Source organism: Neoarius graeffei, chromosome 14 (assembly GCF_027579695.1).
Source record: "Neoarius graeffei isolate fNeoGra1 chromosome 14, fNeoGra1.pri, whole genome shotgun sequence".
Lineage (NCBI taxonomy): Eukaryota > Metazoa > Chordata > Actinopteri > Siluriformes > Ariidae > Neoarius > Neoarius graeffei.
The window spans coordinates 42,342,400-42,360,654 of NC_083582.1; the positions used below are offsets into that span (position 1 = coordinate 42,342,400).

At 45.7% G+C, this 18,255-nt stretch overlaps 1 protein-coding gene across 2 annotated transcripts in view; it reads right to left on the reverse strand.

Moving 5' to 3' along the window:
• rhbdf1b (rhomboid 5 homolog 1b (Drosophila)) overlaps positions 1-18,255 on the reverse strand; it is a 70,551-nt gene that overhangs the window by 20,988 nt on the left and 31,308 nt on the right. For both annotated transcript variants that reach the window (XM_060939698.1, XM_060939697.1), the window contains 4 exons: positions 9,417-9,558; positions 8,761-8,903; positions 4,147-4,360; positions 595-801 (listed from right to left, as the gene is read on the reverse strand). In XM_060939698.1, the coding sequence (XP_060795681.1) occupies positions 595-801; positions 4,147-4,360; positions 8,761-8,903; positions 9,417-9,530 (678 nt within the window). In that variant the 5' untranslated portion in view covers positions 9,531-9,558. The remainder of the gene's footprint in view (positions 1-594; positions 802-4,146; positions 4,361-8,760; positions 8,904-9,416; positions 9,559-18,255) is intronic.

The window sequence follows — 18,255 nt, forward strand, 5'->3', positions numbered from 1 at the left end:
CACTTTAAGTGGGCAGCACGGTGGTGTAGTGGTTAGCACTGTCGCCTCACAGCAAGAAGGTTCTGGGTTCGAGATCAGTAGCTGACGGGGGCCTTTCTGTGTGGAGTTTGCATGTTCTCCCCGTGTCCGCGTGGGTTTTCTCCGGGTGCTCCGGTTTCCCCCACAGTCCAAAGACATGCAGGTTAGGCTAACTGGTGGCTCTAAATTGACCGTAGGTGTGAATGGTTGTCTGTGTCTGTGTCAGCCCTGCGATGACCTGGCGCCTTGTCCAGGGTGTACCCCGCCTCTCGCCCGTAGTCAGCTGGGATAGGCTCCAGCTCACCTGCGACCCTGTACAGGATAAGCGGTTATGGATAATGGATTGATATTGCTTAAGTGGAGCACAAAAAAGACGACTCATTTCAAGTCAGTCGTTATTCTTCCTTTCTTTAGACATAGTGTATTTTGTCATTTCTTGGCCCACATATGAAGCATAAATTTCAAACAGACCCTCAGTTTCTTTACTTCTCCACACAGTAACATCCATTTGAGCTTCGGTAGATCTACCTAACCCTCACTGTCTATCTGAGACATGGGGTAAGCTCTAGCTCTGACCTTCATGAGGGCTGCAGCTGCTCTGAAGCCCATTTTGGCAACAGACTCTTTCTTGCGCCTGCGCGGCAACCGGTTGAAGCCAGAACGGGAGCTTGTGAGAGAGCACAGGGAGACGGCTCCAGGGGTAATAGGAGTTTGAGTCCCACTGAAAGCGTCCACATCGTCCATGTTACGAAAGGCTCGACCCCGGGCCAGTGGGTCCACAATCTGTAGGAGAAGAGGACATCAGTGCCACAGCTGTATTTCCTGTATAACTCATAATATATGTGTTACCCAGGATTTGCAGTAATAATATTTAGGGACACTTTTCATAATTTATGATGCCTACACGCTGTACCTACATTCACATTTATAAAAGTTTATACATATATGTATTTTATACTCTATATTGGACTGACCTATTTTCTATGTTAATTAACTCTATTTACCATAATGCCTTGTGGTTTAGAATATTTTCACTGCTCTGATGTGTTATGACATACTGTAAATTCAGACCAATCATATTTATTTGTTCTCTGTATTTTTATTTGAATTTTATCATCAACCAATGATAATTTGTACATCATTAATGCCCGCCAAATCGCGAGTCCTCTCAACATTCTATCACCTCACAAGAGATGCTCACGTGAGTCCGTGTAAAGCCCTGGAAGAGAGAGGATCCCGTTTTCTGCAGTGTGTCAGTACTGGTTTGGGGAGACTTTATAGCTTGTAACTTCGACCTGTGTAAGTCGGTGATCATTCTAAGGGACTCCTTGCTGTTTGTTCCTTTTTTTTTTTTGCGTTTTGAAGTGATAAGGTTAACTTAGTTACTTCTTAGTTTCTTGTCCTGCTGTTAGCTACTGGGGTTAGCTGGCTAGCTAGCATAAGTTACTGCTACATCACTGGTGCTTAGCTGACTGCTGTTAGCTCTACATCACCGCTGAGGATTGTCGTTCCCCCAAGGACTCCTCTCGTTTCTCCGGTGCTGGGCCCACCAGAGAACTGCTGCTGGGGCTAATACCTGGCTAGGAGACCAGCCAAGGGTCTGCAGGGAGCCTTCCGATCTGTTCAATCAGTTTGTGAGTAACGTGAATTTACACTTACTCTGACACCACCACACACACACGTTACCGCCTCGACCGATGATTGGATGGGCATTGCAGCGGTTGCTGTCTTGCCTGCAGCTCAGGGAGTTGCGAACTAGTGCACCAACGGGCCCCAACAGCGCTCGTTTGTTGATTTGATACTTATACAGGGTGTCTCAAAAAAATGTACTCACACTTTAACTGTCCCTAACATGCTGCCTTTTTTGTGTTGCAGGTGTAATTAATTAATCACAGCATGGCAGGAAATCATCGCACCAAACCAAGAACAATTGATGCATTGAAATTGGAAATTGAAAGACAATGTCGCGATATTCCTAATGACCTGTTTCGTGACGTTTGCGAATCCCTTGGTGCGCGTTATCAACGTTGTCTGGACAATAATGGTCATCAATTTGAACATTTGCGAACATGATTCTTCAATTACATTTGTCTTCTGTATTCAAAGCTATTCCATTTCACTCTATGTTCATAAATAAAGGTTTTCTCGTCATACAAAGTGCGAGTACATTTTTTTGAGACACTATATATATATATATATATATATATATATATATATATATATATGAGCGGCACGGTGGTGTAGTGGTTAGCGCTGTCGCCTCACAGCAAGAAGGTCCTGGGTTCGAGCCCCGGGGCCGGCGAGGGCCTTTCTGTGCGGAGTTTGCATGTTCTCCCCGTGTCCGCGTGGGTTTCCTCCGGGTGCTCCGGTTTCCCCCACAGTCCAAAGACATGCAGGTTAGGTTAACTGGTGACTCTAAATTGACCGTAGGTGTGAATGGTTGTCTGTGTCTATGTGTCAGCCCTGTGATGACCTGGCGACTTGTCCAGGGTGTACCCCGCCTTTCGCCCGTAGTCAGCTGGGATAGGCTCCAGCTTGCCTGCGACCCTGTAGAAGGATAAAGCGGCTAGAGATAATGAGATGAGATATATATATATATATATATATATATATATTTTTTTTTTCCCCTCTACTGTTTATATAGCTCGTGCGGTTTTGATGGGCATTTTGGTTAAATCCCTGTCTTAACCCACATAATGACGACTTAATAAGGTTTGATATCTGTAGGGCTGCAGCCATTTATTAGCTAACTTTTAAGGTGTTTGTTTTTTCCTACTTGTCTTGTTAACCTTACTTGTCTATTTAATCTTGAGCGAGAGACTCCATTTAACGCTTTGAGTGAAAACTGTTTACACTCCTCTCTGTCGCAGGTTTTTTTGTTGTTTGTTTTACTAACTTTGGTCAATTCATTCCTCGCTTCTCGGGGAAGCATTTGTTATAATCAATAATATTATCTATTGCTATTATTATTATTGCTTATTAATAAATATCATGATCATTATTATTCAATTATATCTTGGGTGTATTGGCTGCTCATTTTTTTTAAACAATATTTGAATGTGCTGACATTTACACACTGCAGATAGGCTATTAGCTTTGCATTCACCACTGATTTAATGCACTCATACACTACTGTTTATTTTAAATTCTGAGGAAATACACCATACACTAGCTTCAAAGGTAAGTGTAGTATTTTCGCAGTGGAGGCACTGCGCTATTAAATTTATCATTCTTTAGATTTATTATTATTATTCTCTCTCTATTGTACTTGTAAATTTATGGTATCAGGAATCTCAGCCAGCTCATCATTCCACCGCTGAGAATTCAGGATCCTGTTGCGCCATTATTTATTGTCATTTAGTGTAACTCTAAGTAGCCTGTACTGTGCTGGGTGACTAGCACCTGTTTAAAAAGGGGTTACATATAGTAATGTGGATATTAAATAAAGTGTGTTTCATTTTGCAATTTGTGAGATAGTTCTAAAAATGACACGATCACAACACTATAATGACAGAGTGCATATTTTGCACGTCTTTAAAAGAGTAGGTTTTGATATCTGATGTCACATGACTACTATAATATGACTTGGCCATACCAGAGCTCCAAACCTGTCGTTATGGCATTCTAATAAACACCAGAAAACTCATTCATTCTTCTTCATTAAGAGCTTTATTTTGGTCACAGTTATGGTGGATCTGAAGCCTATCCTGGGAACACTGGCAGTGATGCTGGTATACAACATAGAAGTGACACCGGTCTATCATAGGGCACCATGCATTCACACACTCATTCCTAGGGGCAAGTTACTGTAGCCAGTCCACCTACTGCTAAGTTTTTGGGAGGTAGGAAGAAAATGGAGAGAGAGAACGAACAAACAAACAAACAAACAAACAAGCAAGCAAGCAAGCAAGCAAGCAAACAAACAAACAAACAAACAAAAAAAACCCATGCGGGTCAACGCGTTATAAATTGTGCTTTCAATGTGCGGTAGTAGAACACTGTTATTTACAATATGTGTGCACTAAGCATGGCATTGTAACACCTGCACATGAAGCATGGCCCCTCTTAATAACAATGCCACTAGATATACAAAAAAACCAGAGTACCTAGTAATAATAAGCATCTAACCTTCTGCATGCCGTGGTGTACTGGAGGAACATAAAGAGGAGGTGGAGTCTCTGTGCTTGTTATGGAGATGTTGTCCTGGCTGGGCAGGTCCATCTCTCTGAGTACTTGTGGCTTTAACTTGCCATAGCGCTGGTTGCAGTGGCGCAGGCTCTTCCTCTGCCATTTCAGAGTGGTGTCGATGTCCTTACTGACCCCAAACCAGTCTGCTGTGCCCCTGGATGGGGAGCACAACCCAAAAGCATAACGAGGAAAGTGCAATAATTGAATAGTCTCTTACTTCCTGTCATGCTAATGATCAAGAACGTCTGCTTACATATAACTCACATCTGTTATGAAAAAACCAAAACACTCTTCACTAGTCAAGAACTTGCCGTTCAGAACAGCTGAAACATCTTTTGTTAGTTTTTGCAAGTCAAACAATGCTTATAAAAAGTGAATTATAAACAGAATTATAAACAGAGGTGATGTTCCAAAAACTGTACATGAATGAAGTTATTATATTTAGACTGACTAACCTGGGTCTCAAGAGTTCTCTCTCTCTCTCTCTTTTCTCTGTTTATTGTATGTGTAGATTGGGGGAGCGTGGGAGGATGTAGGGAGTGTTTAGAGTAAAGGACACTCAGTAATAACAGGCTGTGTGTCATTACAGAGTCCAGCTGCAGAAGGCCTTTCAGTGCAGAATGTAGCGGTGGGGATAGGAGTCCAGTTCATTGTTGTATTTTCATATTCTCGAACTCTCAAAAATATATACAGCGGGTATGCATTAAACCTGGTACTGTTGCATGGACACGCATGGTTTATAGCTATGGAGTGTTAACCCACATGTACCCGATTCTTTAGAAAACATTACATAAAAATGCCTGAAGAGAATTTTGTCTTGAACTTCGTATTCAATTATGCAGGTATGCCATTCATTGCTAGCTTTTCCCACAAACACTGACATGAACAAGAAGAATGCTCATGGAATCAAATGAGAATAAAGTCACTGTAACAACAAGCATTTCAGTACTGAAATTACAGTACAGTTGCCTCAAATGAGAGTTTACAGTAATAACTTTGTCCTTTTAGACAGTCTTCCTGTCAGCTAGGTGGAGCCCATGCACAAGAGGAATTAAATAAAAAGAACAAAAGAAGGGATGAATGAGAAGAGTGTACTTCATTCTATAAAAACAGTCAAGAAATCTGTTCAATGCGTAGTAAAAATAAATAAATTGCCTGGCGTTTTTGCTTCCACCTACCTAATTTTATTTGCAGATGCTAGAAATGTCATGCCTAAAGGTCATACCCAGCACATAATGGCCTGGCCGAGACTATCATCAATCCAAGGACGCTACAAGGACTGTCGCAAATTGAACACTGCCAGTGTGACAGATCTTGCGTAGTGTAAGTGTTCTGTCAGACTCCATGCCACTGATTGGCCAGCTAACTACAACCTTCTGTTTAGCCTTGTGTAATCACCCTCTGAAATACCAGCTCGTCTGTTATAAACGACAGGAAGAGCATGCCTCTGCCTGAGAGCAAAGAACTCCCAAACTAGAATACTAGGTACTGTACATTTAAACACACACATTTGTAAAATACAACACCAAGTAATTTGTCAAACAAAGCAATACGGTAAGGATCGGTCTTGTAACACTGAACCTAAAATAATTTCAGCCATTTCTACTGATGGCCTTACTGTCAGTAGGTCATGCAACTAGTTTTCAGTACACAGAACATAAAGCCAGTTAGCACAGCACTCTAGACAAGTTTACACTGATACAATTAATCACATCGGCCATCAGCATTTTAACAGGTTTGGTTAAACCTGAGTACTCTCTCAGAGGTGCGTGCCTGCCATAGCGAGTAGATAGCAAGTCATGGCAAGCTCATCCAGGTTATCCTTCTTTGTTCGTATTTTTGAAGGGAGGCAGACCACATGCTCTGGGACCAGTAGATAATTAATCTACAATCCTGTCAAAGCCCATTGAAGCAGAGGCAAGCTATGAGGACATCTGCTTTTTTCTGACTCCGTTCCCAAGTCATCTGGATCAGGAGTTCTTAAATGTTTGAGGTAGCAGTGTAAAAAAAGTCCACTGACCCGCTTATGATAGTAGCACAGATTTTATCATCATAATCCACCCATTTAAATATGTAATTAGATTAACATTTAACATCTAACATTTTTAAATCTAACATTTAAAAAACAAAAAAATCACAGACTTCCTGTTCCTAGATCACTTGCACCACTTTGAGAATGATGAATTTAGAGAACCTGTAAGAAAGAGCGAAGTGCTGTCATAACTCCGAGGCTGGTTGGTTTCACACGTGTATTCTGTGCTGCTTAATATTTACATGCCACATGGTTCTCACAAAGATTAATACATTTTCCATGAAGCATACCAAACAGTAAAGCTAAAAATACAATCCAGTGAACACATGGTGATCTGGTTTAAGTCAAAACTTTTCTACACGTTTAAATGAGCTGTGTGTGAGTGAAATACACTGTGAACATGAATGGAGTGACGGACTATAAGTGGTGACTGGAAGGTGTGTTACCCTTCTTCTGCAGGTCACTCAGAGCGCTACAGTACCTGAGGATAATATGGGGTAGCGACTGGCGCCTGGTGGCCTCCAGCCGAGAGGAGCATTGGCCGTTAACCAACACTGTGCTCATCTGCTCAAAGCGTACCCTCTTCCCTGTAGAGCTGAAAACATGACCCAGCAAGAGAAAGAGAGATGGGGAACAGAAACAAGAGGAAGAGGGAAAAGAGAGTGAGAGGTTAGAGAAAAAGTTTTAGAAAGGAATTAGAAATTGAAAGTTAATGGTTATAATAGGAATATTGAAGAAGTCAGAAAAGTGAAAATATTTTTGGCTCAGTGGGTTAAAGTGCTGGGTTATTGGTTGGGGGTTCGAGCCCCAAGTACCACCAAACTGCCACTACTGGGCCCTCGGGTAAGGCCCTTAACCCTATCAGATTAACCTATCCACACTGACCCCACATAGAGGTGAGAAAATGTTGTAAGGTGAAAAATGAAAATATTTTAGAAAAGATAAGTCAGCGTTAAGCAGGAAAAAGCAAGAAAGGAATTCAGCAAGCGAGTAAGTCCTACAGCAAATGATGACACTTGCAGTGCAAATGGAGATAAATGTGCAGTCTAGTGTAAATCATAATAATGCAATTTGCAGTAGTAACTGGTCATAGAAATGGGACTGGGAACAAGACAAGAGTTATGCTTTTTACATATATTTTTAAACAAATATCTCAGTGCAGCAATTGCAAATATAGAGTAAAACAATATCACAGAGAGAGCCAAAAGAGGACTTCTGACAAATTGCAAAAATGCACTCTTTCCTGACTGCAGATTTAACCAATTGATTTTATAGCTCAGAGGTTATACCATATGGGGAATACAAATACAGTATATACTGTGTATATATATATATATATATATATATATATATATATATATTCCATCCATTATCTGTAACCGCTTATCCTGTGCAGGGTCGTGGGTAAGCTGGAGCCTATTACAGCTGACTATGGGTGAGAGGCAGGGTACACCCTGGACAAATAGCCAGGACAAATAGCAGGGCTGACACAGAGAAAAACCACCATTCACACCTACAGTCAATTTAGAGCCACCAGTTAACCTAACCTGCATGTCTTTGGACTGTGGGGGAAACCGGAGCACCCGGAGGAAACCCACGCAGACATCGGGAGAACATGCAAACTCCACACAGAAAGGTTCCCGTTGGCCAGTGGGCTCGAACCCAGAACCTTCTTGCTGTGAGGCGACAGCGCTAACCACTACAACACCGTGCCACCCAGCATATATTCCTTCATGCTAATGTTTACCTGCATGCCTCTTACAGGGATTCCTCCCACGCTACCCCTCTGCTCGCTGGCCTTCACTGGCTGCCTGTCGCAGCTCACATCAAATTTAAGATGTTGGTGCAAGCTTACAAGGCAGTCAAGGGTCCAGGTCCAGCGTACCTCCAGAGACTCATTCAAAGTTACACGCCAACCAGATCCCTACGCTCTGCTGCTACTTGTCGCCTGGTCCCTCCTCCTCTCTGCTCCTGCCGAGCCCGCTCAAGACTGCTGTCTATTCTGGCTCCCTATTGGTGGAATGACCTTCCCATTGAGGTCAGAACTGCCAATTCCCTGATCATCTTCAAGTGCAGACTGAAGATCCACCTCTTCATGCTGCACCTCTTCCCTGCTTCCCTGCCCATTGTGTAATTACATAGCTGCCTTAGCTGTCTTGACCAACCCAGGCTGTGTACTGTCTAGCCCGGTCAAGATGACTTGGGTTTAGTCATTGGGGTTTTATCTTTCTCTATTTAGTTGTGTTTTGTCAGCTCATTTGTATGGTTGGCTTGTTTTCCTTGGTTGATTGTTGTCAGTTCAACAGAATATTACGCTAAGTGTTATTCTGTCACTTGTACATCTGGCACTTTCTTATCTAGAAGTTCAGCACTTCTTGTACCTGACTTTTGCACTTGTTGTACGTCGCTCTGGATAAGAGCGTCTGCTAAATGCCATGTAATGTAATGTAATAGATCATCAGACCTGTGTGTGTGTGTGTGTGTGTGTGTGTGTGTGTGTGTGTGTGTGTGTGCACCCATACCTCTTGATGGTCTGTGAAAGGGAGGGTTTGCGCAGTACCGAGGGTCTTCGAGAGGCGTAGGGGTCCACCACTGGGTATCTGAGCTGAATGTTTTCTGTGGGCACGCTGGCACTGCGGAGGTACAAACTGTTACGTGCCCAAGGCTGGAAGAGAGAATAGAACCCTGATACATTCCCATATAAAAAGGCAAGACAGCAAATACATATATTCTTTTTATCTTTGAGGAAAAAAAAAAAGCTAGTCCCTGTGTGACTGCTACTGGATCGGGCAGCTGCATGTTAACTTCACGCAATAAAACTTGTGTAAAAGTCACAGACAAACAACATATTCACAGAATCAAGCAGCCAGAGGTCCTACTATCTATCAGATGACATTTTGATTTGTTCCCTTTTACCAGAACTAAAAGAAATAGTCCTGAGGTTTTCATACCGCTGAATAAAGCAGCATTTGGGTGATGGTCCAGTCTATTGTGAAAGCACAGTTCACTAAAAAGTAGCTGCAATGCCAGTTACCAGTGCCATAATGTAATGTAATATTATGTCCAAGTAATCTATGAATAATGAATCCTCCACACTCTGTGTGTGTTTTGTTAATATTAATTACATCAGTAAATTGCAGAGAAACTGCTTTGTGTTAAAAACCTTCAGTTTCAGTACCTGTACGAAGTTGTTCAGCTCCTCGCTGGGGCCCTGTGTGCTGGGGACATCCAGATGATGCCATGGTGGCTTCTTCCGCTGCTGACTGCTGCTCTCTTCATCAGCTTCAGCCATGCTCAAATCTCCTCCCCCCGTATGCCAGCTGGAGATAGAGAGAAACGGGGAAACGCTCATCGTAAGCACAAAGCACTCACCGTATACACAAATATGGGTGACCAACACACATATACACAGAGCACTGATTTATGTAAGACCCTTATCCCTATTTCCATCTGGTAGTAGGATGAATGACAGCTTGTTTTTACTGCACATACAGCTGTGTGTTCTTCCATTCACTCTAATGACTTGTGTGATTTACTGCTGATCTCATTTTCAGCTTTCTGACAAGGAGCAATGACGATGCATCCATCAATACACGAGTGTTGCAAATCGTTTGGAAAATTGAAGACTGACACAAATGCAGATGCACGTGTGTGCAATGAAATTCAATGTAAATGATACGACGACACAATTTTGGTTTCAGTGGTCCTAACAGCTAGGCATTTCTCTTCACTTCCACTCAAGGGGGTACTGATACACCATCACTCCATACAGATGTCCTAGGCCTCCTATTAGTACAGTCACAAAAGTAATCTGAATCGACATAAGCGCTCAGAATAAGCAGTGTCATGCTAAGCTTAATTCATATGTGAAATAACTGCAAATATCCTGTTTCTTACAGTCACACCCATTTGTAGTTAACAATAATAACGGGGTGCCATATCAACTTTGGGCCTCTGACATATTCATGCACTGGCTCACGCTACCTTAAAGTGTATGTAATTCCTCTAAACCACACTTTTTTCTTTGTACAAAGCAACAATCATGTTGATTGACCATGTGTTTTCAAACCATAGCTGATCCCAAAGGAAAGGAATTGATGGAAAATCAATAAGATTAGCCGATTTTCACGGAATCTGCCGAGACTCATCCGGAAGATCCCAAAGGGGTGCGTGACTTCACACGTGTAACAATCCAGGTATCAATTTTGTTCATGTATGCAGCAGTGATTAGACCAGTCTCGGTATGGAATCATGTTTTGGAGAGAATTCTGATAGTGATTGGGATTCTAATATGTCAGATAAAGGGGCAGATGATTATCGAGGATGTTACGGAGTAAATGGTTATCTTTTTTCGAGTCCCGAAGACGAGAAACTGCCAATTCACTCAGTTCACAACAGTCTTCCTCTGTAGTGCGTGTGAAATGGAGAAATAGATAGAGAGAGAGAGAGATGTGCAGAACGTGGTGGTTACCTTTCATCATGTTTTCCTGAACGAAACTAAAAACAAATCGAGTCTTGCAATACTGCAATCTGAGAGCATTTAACATGTTTCAGTTAATAATTAATAATGATGATTGCGTGCATGCATTTTTCTTCTTGTTAAAGTGCATCAGATATAAAATTGGATGTTACGAGCGTGTAAATGTTGCTCATAATCCTGCATCTGGTGCACTGTGTGAGAGATAATAGGGGAATCGACGAACTGTCCAAATGTCAGATCAAATGTCATTTATTAAATAAATGGGTTTCTTTTTGCTCCAAGAATTCCCATGTGGTTGTTCTGGTGGTGGTGAACACTTGATGAATCAGATTTATTATTAGTAGGCAACATGAAATCTGCCCACTTCATTTGCACAAACCTCACCCACTGTCACTTTAGATTTGTGATTTTTCTTGGAAATTCGTGAACCGCATGTCCTGTTGTATAACTCCGCCTGGCAACAGCCGGTCCTAAGCCCGGTTAAAGGAGGAAGGTTGGGCGTGGGGTTAGCTACCCCACCCCGTAAAAAAAAAAAAAAAAACCTTGCTACAGAAGCATTGACGACAAGAAGCCAAGAAATATACCTGGGCAAGGAAGGGTCTCAACCATCGAGACTTATGACGCACCGCAGTGAAAGCCGCAAAGAAGCTGCGAGGCTGACCCCCCTTTTGACACTCAGGAAAACAACACGAATAGCCACATGGAACATCAGGACAATGTACGAAGCAGGAAGAATAATCCAAGTAGCGCGAGAGATGGAAAGATACAAGATTGGTGTGCTAGGACTGAGTGAGACAAGGTGGCTGCAGGCAGGACAGTTGAGACTTGCATCAGGAGAGCAGCTACTGTACTCGGGGAATACGGAGGATGGTGCCCCACACACTGAAGGCGTGGCCCTGTTGCCGGCACCGGAAGCACAGCGAGCACTCACTGGCTGGGAACCTGTCAACTCCCACATCATAACAGCACAGTTCACCACCAAGAAGAAAAACATCAGACTGAATATCATTCAATGCTACGCCCCCACAAACGATGCCAAGGAAGAGAAAAAGGGCAAGTTTTACCAGCAGCTCCAGTCAGTCATTGACAAGGGAAGAAGCAAAGACATGACAATACTAATGGGTGATTTCAATTCCAAGATTGGATCAGACAATACAGGATATGAGGACATCATGGGCACTCATGGACTTGGAGAAATGAATGAGAATGGAGAGCGGTTTGCAGACATTTGTGCCTTGAACCAGCTGGTGATAGGGGGGAGCATCTTCCCTCACAAGCGCATCCACAAGGCTACATGGAGATCCCCTGACCATCTCGTCTCGTCTTCTTCCGCTTTATCCGGGACCGGGTCGCGGAGGCAGCAGTCTAAGCAGGGAAGCCCAAACTTCCCTTTCCCCAGACACCTCGGCCAGCTCCTCGGGAAGAACACCGAGGCGTTCCCAGGCCAGCCGAGAGACATAGTCCCTCCAGCGTGTCCTGGGTCTTCCCCGGGGCCTCCTCCCGGGGGGACATGCCTGGAACACCTCCCCAGGGAGGCGTCCAGGAGGCATCCGAAAAAGATGCCCGAGCCACCTCAGCTGGTTCCTCTCGATGTGGAGCAGCAGCGGCTCTACTCCGAGCTCCTCCCGAGTGACTGTGCTTCTCACCCTATCTCTAAGGGAGCGCCCAGCCACCCTGCGAAGGAAACTCATTTCGGCCGCTTGTATCCGCGATCTTGTTCTTTCGGTCATTACCCAAAGCTCATGACCATAGGTGAGAGTCGGAACGTAGATCGACCGGTAAATTGAGAGCTTCGCCTTTTGGCTCAGCTCCTTCTTCACCACAACGGACCGGTAAAGCGACCGCATCACTGCGGAGGCTGCACCGATCCGCCTGTCGATCTCACGCTCCATCCTTCCCTCACTCGTGAACAAGATCCCGAGATACTTAAACTCCTCCACTTGAGGCAGAACTTCTCCACCAACCTGGAGAGGGCAAGCCACCCTTTTCCGGTCGAGAACCATGGCCTCGGACTTGGAGGTGCTGATTCTCATCCCAGCCGCTTCACACTCGACTGCAAACCGCCCCAGTGCATGCTGAAGGTCCTGGTTTGAAGAAGCCAACAGGACAACATCATCCGCAAAAAGCAGAGATGAAATCCTGTGGTTCCCAAACAGGATTCCTTCTGGCCCCTGGCTGCGCCTAGAAATTCTGTCCATAAAAATTATGAACAGAACCGGTGACAAAGGGCAGCCCTGCCGGAGTCCAACATGCACTGGGAACAGGTCTGACTTACTGCCGGCAATGCGAACCAGACTCCTGCTCCGTTCGTACAGGGACCGGACAGCCCTTAGCAAAGAGCCCCGAACCCCATACTCCCGAAGCACCCCCCACAGAATACTACGGGGGACACGGTCGAATGCCTTCTCCAGATCCACAAAGCACATGTGGACTGGTTGGGCAAACTCCCATGAACCCTCGAGCACCCTATGAAGGGTATAGAGCTGGTCCAGTGTTCCGCGACCAGGACGAAAACCGCATTGTTCCTCCTGGATCCGAGGTTCGACTATTGGTCGAATTCTCCTCTCCAGTACCCTGGAGTAAACCTTCCCTGGGAGGCTGAGAAGTGTGATTCCCCTATAATTGGGGCACACTCTCCGGTCCCCTTTCTTAAAAAGAGGGACCACCACCCCAGTCTGCCACTCCAGAGGCACTGTCCCTGACCGCCACGCGATGTTGCAGAGGCGTGTCAACCAAGACAGCCCCACAACATCCAGAGACTTGAGATACTCAGGGCGGATCTCATCCACCCCCGGTGCCTTGCCACCGAGGAGCTTGCAAACCACCTCAGTGACTTCGGCTTGGGTAATGGACGAGTCCACCTCTGAGTCATCAGCCTCAGTCTCCTCAGTGGAAGACATGACGGTGGGATTGAGGAGATCCTCAAAGTATTCCTTCCACCGCCCGACAATGTCCCCAGTCGAGGTCAACAGCTCCCCACCCGCACCGTAAACAGTGTTGGCAGAGTACTGCTTCCCCCTCCTGAGGCGCCGGACGGTTTGCCAGAATTTCTTCGAGGCCGACCGATAGTCCTTCTCCATGGCCTCCCCGAACTCCTCCCAGTTCCGAGTTTTTGCCTCCGCAACTGCCCGAGCTGCAGCACGCCTGGCCTGCCGATACCCGTCAGCTGCCTCGGGAGTCCTGGAGGTTAACATGGCCCGATAGGACTCCTTCTTCAGCTTGACGGCATCCCTTACTTCTGGTGTCCACCACCGGGTTCGGGGATTGCCGCCACGACAGGCACCGGAGACCTTGCGGCCACAGCTCTGAACAGCTGCGTCCACAATGGAGGTAGAGAACATGGTCCACTCAGACTCAATGTCCCCCGCCTCCCTCGGAAGCTGGGAAAAGCTCTCCCGGAGGTGGGAGTTGAAGACCTCCCCGACAGAGTGCTCGGCCAGACGTTCCCAGCAGACCCTCACCATACGTTTGGGCCTGCCAGGTCTGTCCAGCTTCCTCCTCCGCCAGCGGATCCAACTCACCACCAGGTGGTGATCAGTTGACAGCTCAGCCCCTCTCTTCACCCGAGTGTCCAAGACATAGGGCCGGAGATCAGATGAAACGACTACAAAGTCGATCATTGACCTCCGACCTAAGGTGTCCTGGTGCCACGTGCACTTATGGACACCCCTATGCTCGAACATGGTGTTCGTTATGGACAAACCGTGACTAGCACAGAAGTCCAATAACAAAACACCACTCGGGTTCAGATCGGGGAGGCCGTTCCTCCCAACCACGCCCCTCCAGGTGTCACTGTCATCTCCCACGTGAGCATTGAAGTCCCCCAGTAACACAATGGAGTCCCCAGTCTGAGCACTCCTCAGTACCTCTCCCAGGGACTCCAAGAAGGCCGGATACTCTATACTGCTATTTGGGCCATAGGCACAAACAACAGCAAGAGCCCTCTCCCCAATCCGAAGGCGCAGCGAGGCGACCCTCTCGTTCACTGGGGTAAACTCCAACACATGGCGGCTGAGCTGGGGAGCTATAAGCAAGCCCACACCAGCCCGCCGCCGCTCACCACGGGCGACTCCAGAGAAGTGGAGAGTCCAGCCCCTCTCGAGGAGCTGGGTTCCAGAGCCCAAGCTGTGCGTGGAGGTGAGCCCGACTATCTCTAGCCGGTACCTCTCAACCTCCCGCACAAGCTCAGGCTCTTTCCCCCCCAGCGAAGTGACATTCCATGTCCCAACAGCCAGCCGCTGTGTCCGGGGATCAGGTCGTCGAGGCCCCTGCCTTCGACTGCCACCCAATCCACATTGCACCAGTCCCCTACTGCTACCTCTGTGGGTGGTGAACCCACAGGAGGTCGGGCCCACGTCAGCTCTTCGGGCTGAGCCCGGCCGGGCCCCATGGGCAAAGGCCCGGCCACCAAGCGCCTGACCATGTCACAGAGAATCAGATTGATCATATCTGCATCAGTCGGAAATTCAGAAGATCGTGGCAGGATGTGCGAGTGATGAGGGGAGCAGACATTTCTTCTGACCACCACCTCCTGGTAACATCAGTGAGACTTCGGCTCAAGAAGCACAACACCTCTAGTAATATGCGGACAAAATACAATGTCGGACTACTTAAATGTAGAGGCATACAGGAGGCCTTCAAAATTAGCTTGAACAACAGGTTTCAGCCTTTGCAAGAACTGATGGATGATGCTGAGACAGACATTGAGACACAATGGGAGTCCAGCAAGAAACTCTGGCTGGACACCTGTGAGGAGGTACTTGGAAAAAAGAAAAACCAACACAAAGAGTGGATATCTACTGACACCAACCAGAAACTAGAACTGAGGAAAGAGAAGAAAGCTATCCTGAACATGAGCCGAACTAGGTCAGAAAAGGCAAAAGCACAGGAAGAGTACACAGTGGTGGACAGAGAGGTGAAGAACAGCATCAAGAAAGACAAACGTGACTATGTTGACGATCTGGCCAGGCATGCAGAGGACGCTGCAGGACAGAGAAACTTGAAAAGAACTGTACTTTATAACCAGGAGGCTTGCCGGCAGGGCTCAGCAGTCAGACAAGCCTGTCAAGGACAAAAACGGTAATCCACTGACAACAACTGAGGAGCAGCTTAAGCGATGGGCAGAACATTTCAGTGAACTTTTAAACCGCCCTGCCCCGGAAGAACCACCAGACATTCCACCGGCAGAGACAGAGCTTCCCATCAACTGTGACAAGCCATCGAAAGGGGAGATAAGAAAGGCCATCAAAGCACTGAAGAATGGAAAAGCGGCCGGTCCGGATGAGATCCCAGCAGAGGCCATTAAAGCTGACATGGAAAGTACTGTCAACATTCTTCATAGCCTCTTCAGTAAGATATGGGAGAAAGAAGAGGTGCCAGCCATATGGAAAGAAGGAAATATCATCAAGCTACCTAAGAAGGGTGATCTCAGTGTCTGCAGCAACTACCGGGGGATTATGCTCCTTTCAGTACCCGGCAAGGTTCTAAACAGAGTCATCCTCGAGAGGATGAAGGAGGCAGTTGACCCTAAGCTCCGAGACCAGCAGGCGGGCTTCCGCAAGAACAGGTCATGCGCTGATCAAATTGCCAGTCTACGCATCATTGTGGAACAGTCACTGGAGTGGAACTCCCCACTCTACATCAACTTTATAGATTATGAGAAGGCATTTGACAGTGTGGACAGAAAGATCCTGTGGAAACTGCTGAGACACTATAGAATTCCTCAGAAAATTATTGCAATGATCCAATGCACGTACAACAACATGAGCTGCCGAATCATTCATGCTGGGCAGATGTCGGACAGTTTTCAGGTGAAGACAGGAGTACGTCAAGGATGCCTACTCTCACCATTCCTCTTCCTGCTGGCCATTGACGGGATCATGAAGTCCACCATGACAGGCAGGAAAAATGGGATTCAGTGGACACCCTGGACTCAGCTGGACGACCTTGACTTCGCTGACGACCTTGCGCTCCTGTCACACAACCAAAGCCAAATGCAGGACAAGACCACCCGTCTTGAGACCATATCCGCGCAAACAGGACTCAAGATCAGTAAGAAAAAAACAGAACTGTTGAAGATAAACTCCACTTCCAACACCCCTATCACTGTTGGAGGAGACCCTATCAAGGAGGTAGAGACCTTTGTATACCTTGGAAGTGTGATTGACCATCTGGGAGGCACCGACCGTGACGTCACTGCTAGAATTGGAAAGGCGAGAGGAGCCTTTGTCATGCTGAAGAACATCTGGACTTCTAAGGAGATCACCATGAAGACCAAGCTCTGCATTTTCAACTCAAATGTAAAATCGGTTCTGCTTTATGCTTGTGAGACTTGGCGGTAGGGTTGGGCGGTATCCAAATTTTGATACCTTTATACTGTCTCTGTGTTTTCCCGGGGTATACGGTATTACCGAGAAAAAAAAAAAAAAATTTTGTTTCGGCCTACTGTGTAACGTGCGCCTATACCGGCGGACCTTGTCCAGACCTGCGCCTATGCCTCAAAATGTACTATTTAAAAGCAGCATAGCGAATTATGTGCATTGTGGTATGGATTAAGCAGCAAAGCGAATTTTGTGCATTGATGAATGGATTAAGAGATATTTCAAAGCATCACGCAACTCTTCCTTCATCTTGAAAATAGCATTCAACTGTCGTTTACACATGTCTGCGTTGAAACGCCATTTGCAGCACTATTTCACCTACTCCATCAAAAAAAGTACACGATGAGCAGGATCATACCCTTTCAAGCATGGGAAATAAAAAAAAGAAAAGAAAAAGAATCAACCAACACCCAAGTCCGTTTAGACTGCGCGATAAACCATATTCTTCAGCGCAAATGAGGCGAACCTAATTCAAATGCGTGATAGCTGCACAAGGCAAAATCATATGGGCCCACGTCATGCCATGGCGGGGAAATTAATAATCAAATGGCCTTACCTTGCTTAAAACGTTGTCTTGATCACATAACTCCTTACAATTATTCCACTTAAATCCATATGGTTTAACACACCCAACAAAGATAGCAAGCGCATTGCTAATTCCCACCAGAAACCTAACAGTTTACGCTACGATGTTTTCTTCCGTTTCTTCAGTAGATGACATTTCAAACGTTTATTACCCACATCCCAAATGTCATACGTTATATTATTTTACCTTGTTGTTACTCATGTAACCTACTCAAAACACAACTCATTGGAGAGATCTCGTGGAAGTGGAGTACCCCAGGCTATGGTGTGCCTTAGGGGACATATTAGATTTTTTTCGATTTTGCGCGGTCATTTACATTATTGCTGGCTCTTCCTTTTCGTTTGGTTTGAAACCAAAATACTGCCACACTGCCGATGTTGTATTTTTTTTTTGCCACCAACTCGTTATCTTGACTTGCCATCTTTCAACCGTGGTCTCAGTCTCTTGCGAAGCTTTCTGTCAGACTCCAAATGTCACGCAGGGTTGCCATGGTAACGACATAAACAACCCTGCACGCGATGAGAACTTCTTTAGGAAATTGATAGAATTAGTGAAAATACGATCACACAGT